Here is a 25945-nt window from a genome sequence, read left to right on the forward strand (position 1 = left end):
TACTGGGTGTGTCTCAGACGCTGTGATTGTCAAGCGACAGTCCATAGGCCAGTAGTGGTGTTGTCATTGATTCCTGCAGACAGCTTCCTCTAGATGCTGGGCGCCGTAACAGCGACCGTGTCGTGTCGTGTTGCAGAGTGTGGGCGTGGCGATGGCGGCGCTGTGGTGACATGTGGGAGGCGGCGGCGGTGCGCTGGCTGCTGCTGGCGGCGGCGGCGTTCGCGCTGGGCCTGCTGCTGGGGGCGGCGCTGCCCCCGCTGCTCGTGCCCGCCGCCTCCGCGCCGCCCCCCGCCCTCTACGTCGCCTCCGCCGGCGGCGGCACCACCTCCCCGGGCCGACAGCGCCTCCGGCCCCCGTCGTCCACTGCGTCTTCGGCGACGCTGCCGCCCCACGCCCCCGCCAGCCTCATCGCAGCCACCGGTTCTGATGGCGCCGTCTCCTTCGTCGCCCCACCTCCAGGTATGCACGGTCACCAGTTTTTTGTAATTCTTGTTTAAATGCCGATTCGCAGTCTTCAAATATGTCGTGAAGGAAAATATTGTCTGTTGTAGGCTGCATATTTATATCATTCGTTTGCTGCGCTATTGGCCAATGTCGACTACCCTGTCATTATCAAGAACACACACACACACACCAGCGGAGAAATGCTCCTAAAGGAGCACAAAAAAGTGATTATGTTCCGATTTATTTAAAAGACTGACTGAAAAGTATTGTAGCAGCTGCCTCACTCTACATTCTTCTGCACCAAAATAATTTTCATAAAAATTACGGCATGCCAACATATTCCTGCTGTTTTTAACATGGCATCTCAACTCAGACTCGCACAAATTTCCCGTAACTGTAAGTCAGTCACAGACACTAGTCCATCGTTGAAAATCGCTCGTGCGCATCCACTTCCATTTGCTCTTTCTCTTTCATTCAGCCCGACACAGTGTCATTATCTCTCTATGTCTCTCTGTCATTGCCTCATGTGCCACAGCAACCGTCCCTTCATTCTGTCCTACTACTACAGTCTCGCCTCACTCTCACGGCTCGCCCTTCTCTGTCTTTCTGCTAATATCTTATTCCTTCCTTCGTACTGCTGCTGTCTCTCCTCACTGTTATTATCTCTCTCTTCGCCATTGTCATATACTCTGCCTCTCATTATCACTGGCTCTCACCCACTTCCACTTTCTTTCCCTCCTCTGTATTCCTCCCCCCCCCTCCACCGTCCGCCCCCCTGGCACTGTCTCCTTTGCTCTTTTTCCAGCACTGTTCTGTCACTGACACTTATGTTCCACTGCCTCTCTCTCTCTCTCTCTCTCTCTCTCCTTCGCTCTTTTTATATGGCAGTCACTGTGTAACATCTTCCATTATTGCTTTACCGTCTTTTTGACACTGTCACTGTCTTCTCCTCTCTTAGCATAAAAAAAACACAAATGCGTTCGTAAGCCAAAATTTTGGGAAAATGTTTGAAGGTGCTAAAGAAACTAAGTGGAATGATGCAGCTGATACCCCACTTTTCAGTCAGAGTCTTTTAAATAAATAGCGACATCATTCGCATGTTTTTTCTGGTGCTATAGGAGCATTTTTCTGCTCATTCCCGTCTTTTCCCTGCTGCAGCAGGGCATGAAAAGAAATGTATTGTTCAGCAAAATTTAGATTGTTTACCTGTGTGAAATTGAAATAAAATAACGCAAAACTAATTTTACGTGTGAGATTGGATTTTACGTGCAAAAGAAAAAAAAAAAAAAAAGAAACGTGCTCCAAGTCTACAGCATATTTCCCCGTGGTACGTCACTTAAACTCGTCTCACATCGGATTTCACATGCATACGTCTGAAGAAAGTTATCAACGTGTTCGATATCGGAATCGTAGAAACATATCGCAAAAATTTCAGTCATTTGATGCTCATAGCCATCTTGGAATCCTCGGCAGGGTTTTGGTCCGCTGGTGACGGAGAAAAAAATAGTTAAAAAATGTTATTTTTTTGGGACTTTCCGAGGAACACCATGAACTAATGGTTCCTCCGTATGTCCCATCAAGTTCACCGTACAACACATCAAATGAAAAAGTAACGAACCAGTTTGCTCCATTTTCCTAAGCAGGAGGGATTGTGCAATATTCGTACTTTAATCCTGTACTGTAGGGTATGAGACTAAGACGCTCCTTCTGTTGGATGTAGAAATGGTTCCAAGTCCAATGGCTATCCAAAACACTTGACCCTTTTATCACCAATGAAACCCGAGATATGAGCACCGGAAAATCCCCTTTTTATGCTCGTCGTTTTGGAACATATTAGGTATGTATGCTATCGCATGCATGCCTATTAAAAGCATGCACCATATCGTAGGAGATGTGGCAGACAAGCAAAATTATCAATCCACATGCAAAGTCACAAATGAATAACTGTATACTATGGATCGAACACAGACGAGAGGGCAGAAAAAATGAAGGATGATTTCTATTACAGGCATATAGTGGCTGTAGAAGAGAGTTTGTAGATGAGGTTTTGTTAATGAACCCATGTTCGAAAATGTACCGATTGGATGTAAAATCAGTTTGGAGATCGGATCACTTTCATAACTCCCGCTCATGGAACGCACACAAGCTCCGTAGTCAATCCCTGTTATTATAATGGCATCACGTAACACTTTCGCCTGACTACAGCAACGGCCGCGAAAAATTGGTAGGTTCGACACTAGGAGGGTTAGCTGTGATACTTCAGCCCGATAGTGCTCAGTGCCATTAGCTGTGATACTCCAAGATAACGTCGTTCTTCATGCAGAAGATAACCTGAAGACGAGTATTCGAAACATTACGTACCCATGCCACATGCTGCTACAGCACGAGGATCAGAGATCTCCGCTGCGTGCATACCGTGAAGTAGGAGTTTTTAAAAGTGACCCGATTCTCAAACTGATTTTACATCCAAACGGTACATTTCTGGACATGAATTCCTTATCAAAACGTCATCTACAAAGCCCCTCTTACAATCCCTAGAAGCCTGTATTAGGAATTTTCACTCACCCTGTACGTGAGTACAGTATGATTGTAGGCCGAAGATTCCGTTCTTCCACTACAGGACTACATAGTATCATATGCGAACCACGACCAGTCTACCAGTAGACACTTTATAAAAATATTATTTACAGTTCCCTCTACTCAAAATTCCCTTTTTTGCCAGAATAGGCCCCACCACAAACAATAATACATTGACTCACTTTACAAACAAACGAATATCGAGCTAGATACAGACAACACAGAAAAAACCAAAGGTGATAGAAAAACACTCAGCGACAGTTGGCTACACTGTATACAGTAAACACACACAATCAGTACAGAGTGAAGACTGAAAAGGAAGTGTCGAACTGAAATTTATTCAAAAACACCGAAAATCGGACATCCTTGTGTACAAAGGCCAATTAAGTACAACTCGGCCACGACACGTATGGAATAATACGATTTCAAAATCGTAATAAGAACTTTATAATAATTTACTGTTACGGAACTTGCGCTCCATGAGCTGTTCCTCATCTAACAAAAAGAGAATAGAAAGAAGTGCTGTAGTAACATCTGTAATCATTATAAGTAAACAAACATATATTTCAGACCATTGAAGAGCGGTGGTAAATAAAAAGAAATGGAAAGTGTGTGGCACAAAATAAGTTGCATACAGGCTATACCGCAAGCTCACCGGACGAAAAATTAGTCAGCTCTAGAAAAATCGTTACAAGCATCTTTTAATACCGTGTAATTCCACCCCTAGACTTGATAACCCCCTGGATTCGGTTAGGCAGCGAGTCCACAAGGTTGTGCAGGTACTTAGTATCTAGGTTAAGCTATTCGCTGAGGATTTGATTAAGCAAATCCATTAAGTTGCGGGGATGCTGACGTAAGCGTCTTAAGTGATGCTCCAACATGTGCCACCAATTTTACATGGAATTCAAGTCAAAGTCAGATGATTTGTTTTGCAGGCCAATCGAGATGTAGTAGGCTGGGGGAGTGTTCAGACAACTAGGCATATATTCTTCCAGCCCGACGAACTTTATGCAGAGAATTGAAAACAGTATGGTGCTTGGTATTTCATTTTAGTGTATAAGCTTATTTCGGATTTATTTCATTCATCAGCACATGCTTTGACATTGTAAATGGACATATGTCAACTTTGAGTAAAGAATTATTGCTGTCTGTAGGTTGGTTATAGAATTATTTTGAGCAACGTTTCAAGTTTTTCGCTAATTTGCTGTTCCGCGTATATTATCATACATTTTTTAATAACTGACAATTGTAGAAATTCAAGTTTGACAGCTACTTATTTACTCAAAGATATTTACAAATGTTCAACCAACAATTACAGACAGCAATAACGGTTTACTCAAAGTTGACATATGTCCATCTACAAACTCGTTTTCTATACGATCCATCACCATCTGCTAAAGATCTACTGTGCGACCGTTTCATTTTAGTGAATGTTGGCCAGTTCATTTTGGCTTTGACAACCCTCGATTAATTTATACTAATTAAGGTGTTGCTGCATATTCATTGGACGTTCTGTTCTCTGCGTCCTGTTGCACCATACAGTAAACATATGTCTGCAAGCCCATCCGCTTATTAATGCACCACCTCCTACTACCAGAAGATTAACTCAATTGTGGACACATCACAGACGATTGTGTGCTTTTTCTCGTAGCGCTTTGCATTTCGATGAGCAGAAGACTGTTATGAAACGGAGTAGTTTAAAGACACATTCATCCATGAGCACCTGACTGAAGATCTGAAATATTCATTCACGACTACTAGCTCCTTGTCAAGTAGCTCTCAGCTTAGCTTACTGTATCGTGCGTTTAATTTTTATTGTACGTATTTGGATGCACCCAGCTTGTTGTACAGTTGCACGTTGCAGTGATTTCCCTAAATTGCCTCAAGGTTGATTCATATTGGACTTAACGAAATGTCACGGAACGGATCGTCACCGTCATACGTTAATGTGTTCACGGTACAAGGAACGTCAACACGACATAAAGGCAGACACTTGGCGGCCACCGAGCGAGGTGGCGCAGTGGTAACACACTGGACTCGCATTCGGGAGGACGACGGTTCAATTCCGCGTCCAGCCATCCTGATTTAGGTTTTCCGTGATTTCCCTAAATCGCTCCAGGCAAATGCTGGGATGGTTCCTTTCAAAGGGCACGGCCGACTTCCTTCCCCATCCTTCCGTAATCCAATGAGACCGATGACCTCGCTGTTTGGTCTCTTCCCCAAACTTGGCGGCCATTCAGTAGGACATCGCTCCTTGACCGTGGTTCGATTACGCGAAGTTCAGTGAACATCATGTGGCGTCGACTATTCGTATGAGAATAGGGAAAGGATGTTACCCCGCACATTCACATCGAATAAAATTTTTTAGTCTCTGGTAGTTGCAATCAGGGTCAGATTGATGAGGTACGTCTGAATCATAAATATTGCTGTGCATAAAATACAACGAAGCACAAGAAATACTGCATAAGAAGCCCTGTTGCCATGGATTTTCCCCTACTTACAAGTATTACCTCCTTACTGTATACAGTCAGTAAATATGTACGTTTTAATAGTGGATTGTGTGAAAGAGATGGATTTACATATTTAAACTTTGTACTCTAAGCCAACTTGGTTAAAATAATCGTAGGCAGACACCCCAGTTGTTGAAATGATACGTTGAATTTTCGTTTTCAAAAAATGGATAACTTATATTTGTATATGAAGACTCAAATTATCTTGAATAAGACAATTCATGTGAAACCATTCTAAGAATGGACTTGTACGTAATATAATAATGACTTCAATTAACTCTATGAAGCTGGTATCGACACAGATATCATTGGTGATCTTGTAACTCTCGAAGAATGAAGTTATAATTAAATCCAGACCTTTCGCTGCTTACGGGAACAATTGAAAAAAGTGTGCCCCAATCGGGACTCGAAAACCAGGGACCTCCTGCTTCGAAAGGTCTAGATTTAATTATAACTTCATTCTTCGAGAGCTGCAAGATCACCAATGATATCTCTCGTTAGTACATTATACTATCCAGAAAGCTGAGTTTACTTTGTCGCTTAAATTAACATCAATATTTGTGTTAAGCCTTAACACCTATTGCTGGCTACATAGTCGATGCTGCCTAAAGCCAAAAAATAAAAATACATAAATAAACCAATAAATAAAGACTCATATAATGACTCGTTGGTAATCCCAGTATCAAATGGTGAAAGTGAAGTTTTGAGATAGCGCCCGTCCTAAAGTTGCCGAAATATATTATCAGCATTTAGATGTAGATATAGAAGGAATTAGGATTCGTAGGAGAGTTTATAAAGACCAAATTCATAAAGGATATTCTAGACGACTCTTGCGTAACACAATGTTGGCCCAAGAACAACGTCAGTTACGATTGCAGGAGTACGAGATCATAGAGATTGGACCGTGGATCAGTGGAAATGTGTCGCCCGGCCAAATGAATTGTGTGTTGTTTCTGCCTTTATGTTGTGTTAAGGTTACTTGTACCGTGAACACATTAGCATATGACAGTGACTATCCGTTCCGTGACATTTCGTTAAGTTTAATACGAATCAATCTTGAGGCGATTTAGGGAAATCACTGCAACGTGCAAGCAACTGTACAACACGCTGGGTGCACCCAAATACGTACAATAAAAAATATACGTACGGTACAAGCTAATCTGAGAGCTACTGGATAAGGTTGGTTGGTTTGTGGGATTAAAGGGACCAGACTGCTACGGTCATCGGTCCCTGCTGGATAAGGAACTAGTTGTAACGAATGAATATTTCAGACCTCGAATCAGCTGCTCATGGCAGAAATGTGTTTGTAATCTACTCTTGTTTCATAACAAACAGTCGTTTACCTCATCGAAATATGAAGCGCTACGATAAACAGCGATGTTCGCATCCAGATAAGCCGTCACCGGCGCGAGCGGCTTCTCAGAACATTCAGCGCGACGTGGGTCAGTGGGGGCAGTAGTGAGATATGAGGAACATTCAGCTGGGCTTCAATGGGATCTGTGGTAGTAATTGGAGGCACCACAACCACTGTTGACTACATGGTCATTGTCTTCCTTGACGACGATGGCATCTTCCAGTGATCTAAAAGTCTGTGCCACATAGCTGTGATACAGTGGTTTAAGGAGCATGTTAGTGAAGCCACATTGACGTCTTGGTCACCAAATTCGAATGGCCTGAGCTCGGTGGAACACATTTGGGGCGCTATTGGGCCTCAAGTCCGAACCTGCAACCACCGGCCGATTATTTGCCGCACTTGCGTGACCCGTGCGTAGGCACTTGGTGCCATATACTTCCGAAGGCCTACGAAGGACTTTTCGAATCTATGTCACGTAAAATTGCTTCCTTATTGCTTTATAAAGAAGGCTAACACTAAATTAATAAGGTGGCCATAATGTTCAGCTTATCGGTGTCTATGCTGGCTACCGGCCGTGGGAACAATCTCCCACTACGATTCTGTAGCTCTGTAAACCACTGCTCCAGAATATGCTGTAAAATGTGAATTAGCTGCCTGTAGCTGTACAAGTGTCTGTCCCAGAAAGTACTGTAAAATGTGAATCACAATAAAGTTCTACAGCTCTAAAAGCTGCTACTCAAGAAAAAGACGATCGCGTGAAACCCAGCTCGCTATTCGTCCACGAGGCTCAGAGGGCCATAGACACGGTTTCCCAGGTAGATGCCGTGTTTCTTGACTTCCGCAAGGCGTTTGATACAGTTCCCCACAGCCACTTAATGAAGAAAGTAAGAGCATACTGACTATCAGACCAATTGTGCAATTGGATTCAAGAGTTCCTACGTAACAGAACGCAGCATGTCATTCTCAATGGAGAGAAGTCTTCCGAAGTAAGAGTGATTTCAGGTGTGCCGCAGGGGAGTGTCGTAGGACCGTTGCTAATCACAAAATACATAAATGACCTTGTGGAATACATCGGAAGTTCACTGAGGCTTTTCGCGGATGATGCTGTAGTATATCGAGAGACTGTAACAATGGAAAATTGTACTGAAATGCAGGAGAATTTGCAACGAATTGACGCATAGTGCAGGGAATGGCAATTGAATCTCAATGTGAACAAAAGTAATGTGTTGCGAATACATAGCTACAATATAATAGTTCAGCAACTGCAAGTACTTAGTTCCATAAATTATCTAGTAGTAGGCATTAGGAGTGATTTAAAATGAAATGACCATACAAAAGTTCTGCAAGGTTCGCAGGAGAGCTTCTGCAAAGTTTGGAAGATAGGAGACGAGACACTGGCAGAAGTAAAACTGTGAGTACCGGGCGTGAGTCGTGCTTCGGTAGCTCAGATGGTAGAGCACTTGCCCGCGAAAGGGAAAGGTCCCGAGTTCGAGTCTCGGTCGGGCACACAGTTTTAATCTGCCAGGAAGTTTCATATCAGCGCACACTCCGCTGCAGAGTGAAAATCTCATTCTGCATACAAAATTAATCTTCGGTAAAGCAGATGCCAAACTGAGATTCATTGGAAAAATCCTAAGGAAATTCAGTCCGAAAACAAAGGAAGTAGGTTACAGTACACTTGTTCGCCCACTGCTTGAATATTTCTCACCGGTGTGGGATCCGTACCAGATATGGTTGATAGATGAGATAGAGAAGATCCAACAGAGAGCAGCGCGCTTCGTTACTGGATCATTTAGTAATCGCTAAAGCGTTACGGAAATGATAGATGAACTCCAGTGGAAGACTCTGCAAGAGAGACGCTCAGTAGCTCGATACGGGCTTTTGTTGAATTTTCGAGAACAGACCTTCGCCGAGGAGTCAAGCAGTATATTGCTCCCTCCTACGTATATCTCGCGAAGGGACGATGAGGATAAAATCAGGGAGATTAGAGCCCACACAGAGGCAACCCGACAATCTTTCTTTCCACCAACAATATGAGAAGGGAAAACCGATAGAGGTACTCAGGGTACCCTCCGCCACTCACCGTCGGGTGGCTTGCGGAGTATGGATGTAGATGTAGAATGCTATAAAATGTGAACCAGCGTAATAGTTAAAAAGTTTTATTGAAGAAAATGTAAAGGTGTGAGTGTAAGTGTGACTGTCTGTGTGCAGGGCGGCGGACGGTGGTGGAGGATGGCGTGTACTGGGGGGCGCAGGTGGAGTCGTCGCTGCCCCCGGGCTACGGGGACGCCGACGCGGAGCGGTGGCGCCGATACGCGCGCTCTGCGCCGCTAGCGCGCCTCGAAGCCGACGGCTGCGGCCGCACCTACAACCGGCTGGCCGTCTTCGCCGACGGCGAGCGCGCCTGCTGCCGCTACCGGCAGAACATCGACCAGCTGCAGGGAGAGGTGCGTGCCCCCGCACTCGCAACATGCGTCCTAGTCTTAATTATTACCTCGAAACATTCAAACCGTGACCATGAAACTTGGTGACGACTTGAGTGTCCTCTTCAGTGCTGCACGTTTTTACCAACGACGGATGACACGGCGGAGACAGTTATGCAAGGCTGCATTTTGGCTCGCCAGGAAATGGTCCGCCCCGAATATCACCTAGTCATCACTTTGGAAACACCAGTCACGCAATGGTTTCTTCATGTAAGGAAACATACGGACTGTATACCAAATAAGTTCCTTTCGGAGTATGCTGATTCACTAACTCCATACTTAACAATCATAGACAACCTTTCGCTCGACAACAGATCCGTACCCAAAGACTGGAAAGTTCCACAGGTCTCACCAACATTCAAGAAAGGTAGTAGGAGTAATCCACTAAATTACAAGACCGTATCGTTAACGTCGATATGCAGCAGGATTTTAGAACATATATTGTGTTCGAACATTATGAATTACTTCGAAGAAAGCGGCCTATTGACACACAATCAACATGGGTTTAGAAAACATCGTTTTTGTGAAACACAACTAGCTCTTTATTCACATGAAGTGCTATTGACAAGGGATTTCAGATCGATTCCGTATTTCTGGATTCCAGAAAGGCTTTTGACAGTGTACCACACAAGCGGCTCGTAGTGAAATTGCGTGCTTATGGAATATCGTCTCAGTTATGTGACTGCCGGCCGAAGTGGCCGCGCGGTTCTAGCGCTGCAGTCTGGAACCGCGAGACCGCTACGGTCGCAGGTTCGAATCCTGCCTCGGGCATGGATGTCTGTGATGTCCTTAGGTTAGTTAGGTTTAACTAGTTCTAAGTTCTGGGGGACTGATGACTTCAGCAGTTGAGTCCCATAGTGCTCAGAGCCATTAGCCAGTTATGTGACTGGATCTGTGATTTCCTGTCAGAGAGGTCACAGTTCGTAGTAATTGACGGAAAGTCATCGAGTAAAACAGAAGTGATTTCTGGCGTTCCCCAAGGTAGTATTATAGGCCCTTTGCGGTTCCTTATTTGTATAAACGATTTGGGAGACAATCTGAGCAGCAGCCGTCTTCGGTTGTTTGCAGATGACACTGTCGTTTATCGACTAATAAAGCCATAAGAAAATCGAAACAAACTGCAAAACGATTTAGAAGAAATATCGGAATGGTGCGAAAAGTGGCAGTTGACCTTAAATAACGAGAAGTGTGAGGTCATTCACATGAGTGCTAAAAGGAACTCATTAAAATTCGGTGACGCTATAAATCAGTCTAATCTAAAAGCCGTAAATTCAACTAAATACCTGGGTATTACAACTACGAACAACTTAAATTGGAAGGAACACATAGAAAATGTTGTGGGGAAGGCTAACCAAAGACTTGCGTTGTATTGGCGGAACACTTAGAAAATGTAACGGACCTACTAAGGAGACTGCCTACACTACGCTTGTCCGTCATCTTCTAGAATACTGCTGCGCGGTGTGGGATAGAAATGACGGAGTACATTGAAGAAGTTCAAAGAAATGCAGCACGTTTTGTATTATCGCGAAATATGGGAGAGAGTGTCACAGAAATGATGCAGGATTTGGGTTCAAATGGTTCAAATGGCTCTGAGCACTAAGCGACTCAACTTCTCAGGTCATCAGTCGCCTAGAACTTAGAACTAATTAAACCTAACTAACCTAAGGACATCACACACATCCATGCCCGAGGCAGGATTCGACCCTGCGACCGTCGCGGTCGCTCGCCTCCAGACTGTAGCGCCTAGAACCGCACGACCACTCCGGCACAGGATTTGGGATGGTCATCATTAAAAGAAAGGCGTTTTTCGTTGCAACTGAATCTTCTCACGAAGTTCCAATCACTAACTTTCTCCTCCGAATGCGAAAATATTTTGTTGACTCCGACTTACATAGGGAGGAACGATCACCAACATAAAATGAGGGAAATCAGAGCTCGTACAGAAAGATATAGGTGTTCATTCTTTCCGTGCGCTATACGAGATTGGAATAATAGAGAATTGTGAAGGTGGTTCGATGAACTCTCTGCCAGGCACTTAAATGTGATTTGCAAAGTATCCATGTAGATGTAGATATAGATGTAGATGAAGTCCCTGGGGTCCACGTCAGAAGAATACAAAGGGCGAGTCAAAAGCTGTTAACTCAAAAGCAGCAAGTGTAATTGTGTCGTTTACACAATGAGCTGCGGCAATGTGGAGCAAAACTCTCCCTACGCATTTTCATCTTGACAGTTTACCGTAATCGTCTCCAGAGATTTTGGTAGAATGTTCCTGTGACGCAATCATATTTCCAACCGGCAAAATCTCTTCGGGTAAAGATACTCACTATTAACCATCAGACGTGGAACTAAAACCGTCTGAAAATTTGGCCCAGCGATGTATAGCGTGCTTTGAAATTCCCGTTAGAAACTTCTAGTGCTTGTAGAGGAGACTTAGTCGATAATATTTTCAATCGGAACCCACGTCCGGAAACTTACCGTTTCCGTGTTACAGCCGTTTGAAAACATGTTTCCTAGGTACCAGGTGTAGAAGTATGAAACCTGAATTTGGTTGCAATAATTACACGTCTGTATTTTGAAACCAGTAAACAATATTTTATTCACAATAATCTCCATTCCTATTTATACATTTCTCCCACCTCTCCGGCAAGCTATGAATGCCACGAAAAAAAAGAAAGGTTCTTCTTTTGAAGCGAACCAGTCAGCTAGCCATTTTCGTTCATTTTCAAACGAACTGAAGAGTTGTTCAGCGATAGCATGTCCCAGTGATACAAACAGATGATGATCGGTCGGAGCCAAGTCTGGAGAATAAGCCGCATGCCCTAGTATTTCCCAACTGAACGTCTCGGCCGTTTCCACGACCTGTTTTCTGTGTGTGATGAGGTGACATCATGGAGCAATACGACTTTGTGTGGCCTTTTTCCATTTTCCGGTCGTGTTTCACGTAATGCTCGATTTAAACCGATCATTTGTTGTCGGTAGCGATCAGTGTTAACGGTTTCACCAGCTCGTAATAGATGGCACCCTTCCGATCCCATCAAACGCAGAGCATTGTCTTCTTTCCATAGCGATTTGGTCGTGCAGTGGATGCCGAAGGTTTGCCAGGATTCACCCGTGATTTACGGCGCTTAGGATTCTCAGAAAATAGCCATTTTTGATCACATGTCGCTCTTGGACGAAGAAAGGACTTCCTTTTGTATCTGGCGAGCAGCATTTCATAAGTGGTCTTTTGATTTGCTTGGCGTCCTTCATTCGGTTCATGCGGAACCCATTTTCCCACTTTATGCACCTTTTTGCCACAGCTTTCAACCGACGAGAAACTGCTCTCCGCGTCACATACAATTGTTCCGCGAGTTCCTGTTGAGTTTGAGTATCATCTTCATCCAATAAGGCCTGCAATTCGTTGTCTTTAAACTTTTTCGGTGGTTTCCTGCGCTCTTGGTTCCTCACGTTAATTTTCTGAACCACTCGACACACTGTATTTTCCCAAAAGCGTGTTCGCCGACAACTTCGAGAAGCATTCGATGCGATTCTGCAGCAGCTTTTTTTCGAATGATAACAGAAAACCAATGCTGTCTGCAAATCGTAGTTCGTAGGCACAAAACTGACGTGTTTACGGCTTTGAAATCTTGGGTTGTGTGTGCTGACATTCTTCGTCAGCCGTTACAGGAAGCAGACGGCGCTGCAGACACGGGCCCCGCACTGACGGCTAGCACCATCTATAGGGAAATTCCGGTTTCGTACTTCTACACCTGGTAGTCATGGTGGGCCGTGGTTACGTCAGATCAGGTGATGTCATTTGACGTGTATCCTACATCTGTGACATGGTTCGAGCCTCATTCAAGTGTCTGAGAGTATTAGAGAGCAACATGGGTGGGTACACGTTTTCAGAATGCATCGACATAATCCCTTTGTATGTCGAAGCTCACGGTAATGGAAGAGCTGCTCGTCGCCTTTATCGAGATCGTTGTCCACAACATCCGACTTCCTCGCATACCCTTTCCTCCACAACTACGCAACGGCTTCGAGAAAGGGGTACCTTCACCGTCAGCAGGCGTGACTCTGTACTGCAAGGAGATGACGCACACCTGAATTGGAAGAGGCACAGTGTTTATGCAGACTGATTAAGTGTCCTTTTTCTTCCTTTCTTGCTTTGGTTATTGATGGGTGGGATTGTAAGACAAGTCATGTACCGGGCCACGCCGAACAAATTACTTGTAAACGGTCGCATTACCAACATATTTTCAAATGGTTGTAGCACAGAAACGGTATGTTTCCTGACATGTATTTCTATTCAACATATTATGTACTCACTCCCTTCTACTAACCCTAAAAGTTTGTAACGGGAGTTTCCGAGCGCCCTGTGTTTTATTCAGATATTGGTTCTCATTACAAGCAAGAATCATTTTAATGAACCGAAAAACATTTTACGACCTGAAGTAGAAATATGACAGACGACGCTTTTCTGAGTGTGTGATTAGCAACAGAAATTTAAGCTGTTCTTCAAGGTTACTGACTAATCACACACCCACGGAAATAGGGTCTTATTCGGAAATAAACATTGTTTCCTAATCATACACAAGTCACAACATCGGAGAAACTAATTCCTGAGATATATGTAAATAACGTCGAATATTATCATGCTGGTATCAAATTCATTAGAAAGTCTCAGAATGCGTTAAAATCGCTAAGATGAAAAAAAAAGAAATTAGCATATAAGAAAACACGAACTTTCTTCTTTTGACTCCAGCCGCGCGGAGTGGCCGCGCAATTAGAGGCGTCATTTCCCTGACTCCGCGGCCCCACCATAACCACGTCCTTAACCACTACGCTACATCAGACTGTTTTCACCTTTTATTTTGGCTTATACCTGCGACGCGCCGTTAACGGACATTTACATCTACATCTACGTGATTACTCTGCTATTCACAATAAAGTGTGCCTGGCAGAGGGTTCAGTGAACCACCTTCAAGCTAGCGCTCCATCTCGAGTCATTTCTTACTATGTAGATGGGTGCCAACAGAATGTTTTTGCAATTGGAGAAGAAAACTGGTGGTTGAAATTTCATGAGAAGATCCCGTCGCAACGTAAAACGCCTTTGTTTTAATGATTGCCACTCCAATTCACGTATCATGTCTGTGGCACCATCTCCCTTACTTCGTGATAATAAAAAACGAGCTGCTCATCTTCGTATTTTTTCGATGTCATCCGTCAGTCCCATCTGATGCGGATCCCACACCTCACAGAAATACTCCAGAATCGGACGGACAAGCGTGGTGTAAGCAATCTCTTTAGTAGACCTTTGGTTGGCTCTAGCCACAACATTATCTATGTGATCATTCCAATTTAGGGTATTTGTAATTGTAATCCCTAACTATTTAGTTGAATTTACAGCCTTCAGATTTGTGTGACTTATCGTGTAACCGAAATTCAGCGGGTTTCTTTTAGTATTAATGTGAATAACTTCACACTTTTGTTTATTCAGAGTCAACTGCCACTTTTCGCACCATACATATATCTTATCTAATCATTTTGCAAATCTAATCAATTTTACAAGACGGTAAATGACAGCATCATCTGCAAACAGTCTAAGACGGCTACTGAGATTGTCTCCTATGTCGTTAATATAGATCAGGAAAAATAGAGGCCCTATAACACTTTCTTGGGGAGCGCCGGATATTATTTGTGTTTTGCTCGATGGCTTTCCGTCTATTACTACGAACTGTGACCATTCTGACAGGAGATCGCCGGCCGCTGTGGTCGAGCTGTTCTAGGCACTTCAGTCCGGAACCACGCGGCTGCTACGCTCGCAGGTTCGAATCCTGCCTCGGGCATGGGTTGTGTGATGTCCTTAGGTTAGTTAGGTATAAGTAGTTCTAAGTCCCATAGTGCTTAGAGCCATTTAAACCATTTGACAGGAGATAACGAATCCAGTCGCAAACTGAGGCGCTATTCCATAGGCGCGCAGTTAGGTTAGAAGTCGCTTGTGAGGAACGGTGTCGAAAGCCTTCTGGAAATCCAAAAATATGGAATCAGTTTATCATCCCTTGTCGATAGCACTCATTACTTCATGAGTATAAAGAGCTAGCTGTTTTTCGCAAGAACGATATTTTCTGAATCCGTGCTGACTACGTGTCAATAAATCGTTTTCTTCGAGGTACTTCATTATGTTCGAATACAGTATATGTTCCAAAACCCTACTGCAAATCGACGTTAGCGATGTGGGCTTGTAATTCAACGGAATGCTCCTACTTCCCTTTGTGGGTATTGGTGTGACTTGAGCAATTTTCCTGTCTTAAGGTGCCGATATTTCTGTGAGCGAGAGGTTGTATATAATTGCTAAATATGGAGTTATTGTATCAGCATTCTCTGAGAGGAACCTGACTGGTATACACTCTGGACCGTAAACGTTGCTTTACTAAGTTATTTAAGCTGCTTTGCGACACAGACAATATCTGCTTCTATGTTTCTGATCTTGGCAGTTGTTCTTGATTGGAATTCAGGAATATTTACTTACGTCTTCTTTGGTGAAGGTTCAAATGGTTCAAATGGCTCTGAGCACTATGCGACTTAACTTCTGAGGTCATCAGTCGCCTAGAACTTAGAACTAATTAAACCTAACTAACCTAAGGACATCACACACATCCATGCCCGAGGCAGGTTTCGAACCTGCGACCGTAGCGGTCGCCCGGCTCCAGACTGTAGCGCCTAGAACCGCACGGCCACTCCGGCCGGCTGGTGAAGGAGTTTCGGAAAATCGTGTCACTGTTATCAGTGACATCAGCGTTGTTATCGCGCAGTGAAGGTAATGATTGCGTACGCCCACTGGTGTGCTTTATGTATGACCAGAATCTCTTTGGTTTTTGTGCCATATTTCGAGACAGAGTTTCGTTGTGAAAATTATTGACAGTTAATCGTAAGAAATCGTAAGTATGATGGTTTTGTGATATCTTTAATGTGCCATTGTCTTGAAACAGAATGCTTCAAGTTATAGTACAAAATCACCGAATGACACCTCGGTTTTTCATCACTTCCCATCAAGTCGTGTCTGTCGCTAGTTCCTCCCACAACAGAAGCTGTTGCTACAGGAGCCTTCTGTCATCATTCGAACTCTGTAACGGAGTAGGAAAGGAGAGCATGGCCAACGTACAGTCGTCCATTATCTTGTTGAAAGATAACGTCACAAAGACGTCGAAGGCAGGCCACAGCTATCGCCCTTAACGCGTCACAAACGTTACGGTGGCTTTCCAAATTACCGGGCTTGTGAACTAGAGTTGAATGCGTTGTATACCATTGGCAATCCATACCAATGCGCCAGCTGCTGGACTTATATGATGGTGACAAATACAATCTGTCAATGTTTGAAGCCTCTATTGATGGAGATGGCCTTCGTGATACTGTATGAAATTTTGAATTCCGCTGAAAAGACGACGACGTGGTGCCACCCGTGGCCGACTAACACCGGTACATCTTTCTCTGTTGCCGCATCAGCATATAGGGAAGCCGTAACAGTTATCGCCATGCTGACAGTCCGTGGTGCTCCAGACGCCATCAAACTGTCCGTGTGGATGTTAATCTTGCTCCAAGCATGTTCATTCCCTTAGTCATGGCATGTGGCATGGCTGTACGATCCTGCACGGTGGAACAGAAAATACGTCAGTCCTTTCGGGCGCTAGTTGCGTGGGGTATCTGAGATCCAGCACGGCGCTGAGTATGGGTCTCCTGAACCTGTCTACCCAACATGAGCGTGATGGTCACAGCATCTCAACTAAGGAGAGGAGCAGCATTGTGGAACGGTAAAACGCATTCTTGATAAACTGTGATGGAGCCTTTGTCGAAGTCTGCGGGTGCTGGTAGAGGTTTCTCTTTCTTAAACTAAGTAAACACGATCCTTTCCCAAATAATCAACATTTAAATTTTAGCAGCTTTTTACGCGCAGCTTCGCCTGCGTATCTTATATCGTGTGTATTGCACACACATATGCCTGATTCTCTGCTGCTTTACCCCCTACAGCTCCAGAGAGAGTGTTAAAAGTATACCAAGTCTACTAACTGTACAAAAAGTGACAATAGGTCATTTTCGAACATTTTACGCGAACCCTTCTCATTGCCACCTCCTTCCGTAGTGGCAGAGGGATATATGACTCCGACAATATTTTTATACAAGTAGTCATGTTCCTAACAAATTTGGTTGAGATTACTTAAGCTGTTTCTGATTTACCCTTCAACGTCACCCTCTTTTCATTCCCAATCCTATGGGATTTATGCGATTCTTAACACTGCAGAACTTTTTTCCAGGTAGTAACTAACCGGTAAACCCTCGATTCCATAAAGAATCGAATCCCACCGTATAAAACAGCTTCAAATGTCTGTTTATTGTGCAGCTGAGTTAATGCGTTCTCTGATACGTGGTTCTGAGTACACAAGGCAACGAACTAGACCTGAAGATGATCCAGAGTGATCTAAACATGTAATCTAATTAAAAGTGTGCAACTGAGACGAAATAATAAATGAGAATTTTATTAAACATCTGTACATTTCACGTTGGACATGTAATTGAGAAAAAGTGTAGAAAATGTTTGAAAATATTTTTAAAGTTTGTTGGATGTCGCTCATTATTGTTCACTGGATGAGTATAGCAGACAGCTTCCGCCCCATTTTATGAAAACATATTTTTCACGCATCTCAGTGTTCCTGATGTCTTGTCTACTGAACTGTATATTGTAAAACAACATACACTCCTGGAAATGGAAAAAAGAACACATTGACACCGGTGTGTCAGACCCACCGTACTTGCTCCGGACACTGCGAGAGGGCTGTACAAGCAATGATCACACGCACGGCACAGCGGACACACCAGGAACCGCGGTGTTGGCCGTCGAATGGCGCTAGCTGCGCAGCATTTGTGCACCGCCGCCGTCAGTGTCAGCCAGTTTGCCGTGGCATACGGAGCTCCATCGCAGTCTTTAACACTGGTAGCATGCCGCGACAGCGTGGACGTGAACCGTATGTGCAGTTGACGGACTTTGAGCGAGGGCGTATAGTGGGCATGCGGGAGGCCGGGTGGACGTACCGCCGAATTGCTCAACACGTGGGGCGTGAGGTCTCCACAGTACATCGATGTTGTCGCCAGTGGTCGGCGGAAGGTGCACGTGCCCGTCGACCTGGGACCGGACCGCAGCGACGCACGGATGCACGCCAAGACCGTAAGATCCTACGCAGTGCCGTAGGGGACCGCACCGCCACTTCCCAGCAAATTAGGGACACTGTTGCTCCTGGGGTATCGGCGAGGACCATTCGCAACCGTCTCCATGAAGTTGGGCTACGGTCCCGCACACCGTTAGGCCGTCTTCCGCTCACGCCCCAACATCGTGCAGCCCGCCTCCAGTGGTGTCGCGACAGGCGTGAATGGAGGGACGAATGGAGACGTATCGTCCTCAGCGATGAGAGTCGCTTCTGCCTTGGTGCCAATGATGGTCGTATGCGTGTTTGGCGCCGTGCAGGTGAGCGCCACAATCAGGACTGCATACGACCGAGGCACACAGGGCCAACACCCGGCATCATGGTGTGGGGAGCGATCTCCTACACTGGCCGTACACCACTGGTGATCGTCGAGGGGACACTGAATAGTGCACGGTACATCCAAACCGTCATCGAACCCATCGTTCTACCATTCCCAGACCGGCAAGGGAACTTGCTGTTCCAACAGGACAATGCACGTCCGCATGTATCCCGTGCCACCCAACGTGCTCTAGAAGGTGTAAGTCAACTACCCTGGCCAGCAAGATCTTCGGATCTGTCCCCCATTGAGCATGTTTGGGACTGGATGAAGCGTCGTCTCACGCGGTCTGCACGTCCAGCACGAGCGCTGGTCCAACTGAGGCGCCAGGTGGAAATGGCATGGCAAGCCGTTCCACAGGACTACACCAGCATCTCTACGATCGTCTCCATGGGAGAATAGCAGCCTGCATTGCTGCGAAAGGTGGATATACACTGTACTAGTGCCGACATTGTGCATGCTCTGTTGCCTGTGTCTATGTGCCTGTGGTTCTGTCAGTGTGATCATGTGATGTATCTGACCCCAGGAATGTGTCAATAAAGTTTCCCCTTCCTGGGACAATGAATTCACGGTGTTCTTATTTCAATTTCCAGGAGTGTAGTTTTGCAGGTGCATTCATTAGTAGATGATACTGCCTGAGAAACATGCTGCGGATATGGATAGTAGTTAAGAAGTACAAAATTAAAACGTCATAACTGACGTGGTAGTTTTTCACGAATCTCAGGTTTTATGACATCATATCTCGTGAATAATACGTCGTACAATGACATAATTTTGCAGGCACATATAGAGGTGTACATGGATACAGGCAACAAACTGCCTTATGAATAGAGCTGGTAGTAAAGAAATAATACATTAAAAGTCATGTTTGATACTGCAGTTTTACTGTATGAACAGCGAAAATGTAATAAGCGATAAACTTTCTTTCTTTCTTTATTTTGTGGAGTGCGCCAACATGAAAAAGACCGGTAAAGGTTTGAAATTCTATGTAAACTTGTTGGGAATCGGTAACTGCTCCCATTTTGAAACCTGTAATGTTACAGTCTGGGAATTTACACACAGTGCATTACACTTCTTTTTCAACCCCACCCATTGGCAAGTAGGTTGTTCTTACTCTATAGTTCTACTTCCTGATAGCAAGTTATATGTGTACTAAGTTTTGTCGGAACTGATCCAGTATTTTAGGAGGATTGTTAAGATAATTCTCATTTATTCCATCTAAAATACACATTTTAATTACATTACGTGTTTTCCCGGGTTCGATTCCCAGCGGGATCGGGGGTTTTCTCTGCCTCGTGATGACTGGGTGTTGTGTGATGTCCTTAGGTTAGTTAGGTTTAAGTAGTTCTAAGTTCTAGGGGACTGATGACCATACATATTAAGTCCCATAGTGCTCAGAGCCATTTTTGAACATTACGTGTTTAGATCATTTTGGAACATCTTCAGACCTAAGCAATTATGTCAGCAACCAATCTTGTCTATTCAGATCCATATATCAGAGTACTTTCAGTACATGAAATCTAATTAAAAATGTGCATCACTCTGGATCATCTTCATATCTGAGTAATTGCGTCAGGAATCCGTCTTTTCTACTAAGAACCACATGTCAGAGTGATGCCAGTACTCTGATATGTGGTTCTGAGTACACAAGATGCGCTACTGGCGCAAGAAACTAGATCTGAAGATGATCCAGAGTGATTTAAACATGTAGTCTAATTAAAAATGTGCACCTGAGACAAAACAATAAATGAGAATTTTACTAGATATCTGTCATTTGCTGATGTCACCAAGACGATTATATTGACTATAGTGATTTTAGGAGGAGATGCTAAACATCCACACATACCTCCAATTTTATAGTATACTAACCTTCTACCTTCAGTTTCACCTGCATATTTGTACAGTATATATATTGTCTACATCTCCTCCTCCCCCTCTCTCTTTCCAACTCTTCTCACCTCTCTCTGTTCATCTCTACATCTCAAAACTGTCACTCTATCCTTCTAATTGCACCCCATCGCTTTTGGAGGTAAATGGTTCTTACTTCACAATATATCTTCCAGACAATAGCTAGTATATATACCAAATTTGGCTGGATTCTATTCAGTGGTTTAGGAGGAGATATGGAACACACACAGACATTAACTTTTACATATGTGTATGATGTGTTAGAGATATAGAAATAACTTTGGGTTCTGAATGAGAAACCCACTGCATAATCTTTCCTTATAGGCAGAATTTATATGGTATTGAAGGACGTTCTAAAAATAACGAGACCCACTGAGAGTGCTGGCGTGGGGTATTTTGAACCTTCAGTCGGACAGCATTGTAGTCGTAAGGAGTTGTTAAGTAGAAGTATATTGTAGCTTTTAAGATCACAGATCGAACACCATATTTGGTCATCGTTGTTATACAGTCTATACATTCCAGATTATATGAGGAAAACTTCTGCAGAGATGCGCTGTATTTAAGTGCAACAATACATTCGAGAAACAGACCAATATTACCTTTCATTGGTAGGTAAATTTGACATGTTGATGCACTTTTCGGATAAATGTGTCCACGTCGTGATAATATAATCAACATACACTTAATTGCAGGTTTCCTGTTTCAAAATCCGATCTTTTAGAAAAGTGGTTAAATTCCATCAGAGGGCAATTTTCCGACGACAGAAAACTATTTTCTGTGTTCGATGCATTTCGATGGAAGCTGTTTCCTTCAAATTATGTTAATTGTAGATGGCTGAAGGATTATGCTGTTCCATCTACCTGTCGGAAACGTGAACAGAAGAATGTACACAATTAACTTTTGTAAACCACAGAGTGTATCGTATTATAAATACAGAATTTTAGAGACACTAAAGTGGAAGGAACAGGAGATTTGGCTTGTATGTTTACCACCACAGTGTCTGCCATTCAACAAGTGAGTTGTTCATTGTAGAGCACTTACGGGATTGTGGGGCCTAGACGCCGTTACTCCTCCACACTACCTGCATGTGCACTAAAACCCTAATCACTTGGGTGTCCCAACTATGTTCTTCTTGTCATTAGGACGCTTGTTGCACGCTGCCTTTCTTTTAATGGCCAGAACTATTATTCTATTGGGTATAGGGTACTAGAGAGTTGTGCTCCCGCCGGAGGTTCGAGGCCTCTCTGGGACTTGAGAGTGTGTGTTGTTCTTAGCGTAAGTTAGTTTAAGTGGTGTGTACGTCTAGGGTTCTACGACCTCAGCGGTTTGGTCCCTTAGCAATTCACATGCATTTGAACATTTGAGATTTGTGTATCGTTTCTGTCAGGTGTTTCGCTATCTACTGGCACGGGAGGTGATCGAACTAAAGTAGACTAAATAAAGTACTGTCGGATGCAGGGTAGTAGCGAGCCTGCTGGCGCAGGTGCTGGCACTGCCGAACTAAACTAGACTAAATAAACATCTGTCAAATATAGGGTTGTAGCAAGTGTTTTGTCGTTGCTATGCAGGTGTTCAGCTACCTGCTGGCGCGGGAGCTGGGGCTGCTGAATTAAACTAGACTAAATAATTTTCTGTCAGATACAGGGTAGTAGCGAGTGTTGTGTCGTTGCTGTGCAAGTATTCAGCTACCTACTGGCGCAGGAGCTGGGGCTGCCAAATTTAACTAGGCTAAATAAACTTCTGTCGGATGCAGGGTAGTAGCGAGTGTTGTGTCATTGCTGTGCAGGTGTTCAGCTACCTGCTGGCGCGGGAGCTGGGGCTGCCGAATTAAACTAGACTAAATAAACTTGTGTCGGATACAGGGTAGTAGCAAGTGTTGTGTCGTTGCTGTGCAGGTGTTCAGCTACTTGCTGGCGCGGGAGCTGGGGCTGCCAAATTAAACTAGACGTCGGATACAGGGTAGTAGCGAGTGTTGTGTTGTTGCTGTGCAGGTGTTCAGCTACCTGCTGGCACAGGAGCTGGGGCTGCCAAACTAAACAAGACCAAATAAACTTCTGTCAGATATAGGGTTGTAGCGAGTGTTGTGTCGTTGCTGTGCAGGTGTTCAGCTACCTGCTGGCGCAGGAGCTGGAGCTGCCAAACTAAACCAGACTAAATAAACTTCTGTCGGATACAGGGTAGTAGCGAGTGTTGCGTCGTTGCTGTGCAGGTGTTCAGCTACCTGCTGGCGCGGGAGCTGGGGCTGCCGAATTAAACTAGACTAAATAAACTTGTGTCGGATACAGGGTAGTAGCGAGTGTTGTGTCGTTGTCGTGCAGGTGTTCAGCTACCTGCTGGCGCGGGAGCTGGGGCTGCCGAATTAAACTAGACTAAATAAACTTGTGTCGGATACAGGGTAGTAGCGAGTGTTGCGTCGTTGCTGTGCAGGTGTTCAGCTACCTGCTGGCGCGGGAGCTGGGGCTGCCGAACCTGCCGCCGGCCACGTGGCAGCCGGTGCGCGCGCGGCAGGCGCGGTGGTCGCGCGTGCGCTCTCAGCTGGCGCTGGCGCAGTGGGCGGACGGCTGGCCCGTCGTGCTGACGCGCTTCCTGCCCGAGCTGCGCCCGGCGCACATCCCGCCGCTGCTGCGCGGGCCCGCGCGACGTCTCCACCCGCCGGACGCGCGCGCCGCCAACGCCACCGACCTGCCCGAACTGGCGCAGTGGTCCGACCTGCTGGTGTTCGACTTCCTCACCGCCAACCTCGACCGCTTCATCAACAACCTGTACAACCTGCAGTGGAACCCGGCCATGATGGAGGCGCCCGCGCACAACCTGGCGCGCGACTCGCGCACCGGCCTGCTCGTCTTCCTCGACAACGAGAGCGGCCTGCTGCACGGCTACCGCCTGCTCGACAAGTACGGCCGCTTCCACGCCGACCTGCTGGCCGCGCTCTGCGTCTTCCGCCGGCGCACCGCGGACGCCGTCAAGCGGCTGGCGGCCTCCGGAGACGTCGGCGCCGCGCTGGAGCGCCGCTTCCGCCGCGCGGGCAGCGCCGCCGACGGCGACGACGAGGAGACCAACGAGGTGGACGCCCTGCCGCCGCTGCCCGAGAAGAGCGTCCAGATCCTCAACGAGCGGCTGCGCCTCGCAGCCGACCACATTGAGGCATGCGAGCGGAGGTACGCGTAGCACAAGCCCCCTGGGGCTCCCGCCGCACGCTGCCTCGCCGGCTTCTCGCCACTCGACTACTGCAGTCAGAAGCGGGTCTCACAGTCGTCGCAAGACTGTAGGGAGGACGTCTGCTCTCGAAGCACTGAGCGCCTCGGCCACCACTGGACGAACGACGTCTCTTCCAGTGAAGCCAACCCGAGTTGACTCCTTTCTACGACATCCGTCATCACCTCCACGCAGGTCCTGTCATCAGTTTCTGAGATTTCCGATAACTCAGACCTTTTATGTGGCTACCATCAGCATACAAAACAACGAATTCGCCAGTGTTTTACTTGTGATTAACTGTCTGTGTCATCTGGATGCTGGAAAATTCTGCTTCCTTTCGTCTACTTGCTGTGCAATTCTCGACAGAAGAGTCGTGTTGTCTCGGCTTGTATGTCAGTGCATGTTTGCAAGAACTGTCCCTCATTACACACATTATAATGTTTCGAGTTTGACAGAGGTAGACTAATGGCAAAGGACAGGTAGACGTTTTCTCTCTACACGAACTTTGTCCCAATACGCATTGACCTGGTGTGGTTACCAGTACGAACATTCGAAAGCAGGCTCTTCCACACTTACAGGTCTCTCTCTGGTTGAAACATTCTAGAGCAAAGGGCACGAACATCTCGAAGTGGAAACTTAAACAGTATATTAATTATCTACTGCAGCTGTGGTACGCAAAGTCGTTGTGGAAATTTGGGAAAGTGTATATACAAGGCATAGATGAGAGGCAGAATTGTTTCTCAATAATCCTTGCCACCAAGGCGCATTCGAAGTGTACGGTTACGCCTCGGTTAGTGGCACGCTCATAAGTTACTGGTACGTGGAAGAGCGCCATTTCAGTGCACTCGGGGCTATGGACAGCCGCTCTTATGTGCCTGACATTCCACGTCTGCATTCTGTTTTCTTGGAGCTACCGACAGGACCAGAAAGCGTGGCGCAGTACTGGCACTCTTCCAGGCGCTGTGTGGTGGTCCTCCCATTGTCCAGGCCCGCCGGAGAAAATGTCAGGGGTGACCGGAGGAAGTGCGCAAGAGACAATACCGTTTTTCTACGGCGCGGGCGACACAAAAGGACGCCGCCGTGCGAAGGCATACAGCGGAGGCTGCAGCGTCATTAAAACTGTGGTAGGCGCCCGGCGCGCTGCCTCTGACAGGCTTCCATTGTTGACGGCTTGCGGAGACGAGTAGGTCGCCAGCCAGTGGGAGGGACCTGGGGCCGTGGCGAAGAGGCGGCATCCAGCGACTGCTTCCTTGGCGGAAGATATTCGAGTGACAAAGAGAACAAACAAAGAGAGAGAGAGAGAGAGGTTATGTGTGTGTTGTGTGTGTGTGAGGCAGAAAGAAACAGTGTTACAAAAACACAGCTACTGTCTATGTAATAAACCAATTACACCAATTAAACCAATTACACCAATTAAGGTAGCATCAAATGCTCGGCCAGCACAGTGTGTGATAATATTGTATTCGCTAAGAAAGCTACGTTAAGCATTCGACGTTTTATGTACTTGCTCTTCAGTGGTTGGTAATCAAAAATAATACATGAACGCTGTTTTTGTTAATGCAAGTGCCTATCTCCTTGTTTTTCAAAATTTAGCCTCCTCTCTTTCAAACAATTTGTTTATGTACTAGACCAGATGGGTTACTCTTTTACTGTATCTTATCTATAAAACATACCATACTATTCTACGCTTCACTCTAAATTTTTCAATCCTTCAATCTCAGAAATACTCGGATTGAGTCTAACTGAACTGTTTAAAGTCCTTTATTTTCATAAAGCGTGCAGATAATGACCCTCTTGTCGTCTTCCCATCTCTGGTGTACAGTTAAATAATGATGCCTATCGACGGTTGCAGTGATGAGCAAGATGGTAATGTTTGTAGATTATATTTTTTGACTGATTGTAAGATATATATCAAGACT

General features: G+C 45.3%; 1 protein-coding gene across 1 annotated transcript; it reads left to right on the top strand.

Moving 5' to 3' along the window:
* Positions 1-245: 245 nt before the first annotated feature.
* On the top strand, positions 246-25415 carry LOC126101462 (extracellular serine/threonine protein kinase four-jointed; the record flags this gene model as incomplete). The annotated part of the gene is made up of 3 exons (XM_049912114.1): positions 246-459; positions 9097-9332; positions 23259-25415. Coding segments are annotated over 3 exons (1191 nt in total), but the record flags the coding sequence as incomplete, so codon positions are not given.
* Positions 25416-25945: the final 530 nt, after the last annotated feature.

The sequence above is a fragment of the Schistocerca cancellata genome, chromosome 9 (genome assembly GCF_023864275.1).
Source record: "Schistocerca cancellata isolate TAMUIC-IGC-003103 chromosome 9, iqSchCanc2.1, whole genome shotgun sequence".
Classification (NCBI taxonomy): domain Eukaryota; kingdom Metazoa; phylum Arthropoda; class Insecta; order Orthoptera; family Acrididae; genus Schistocerca; species Schistocerca cancellata.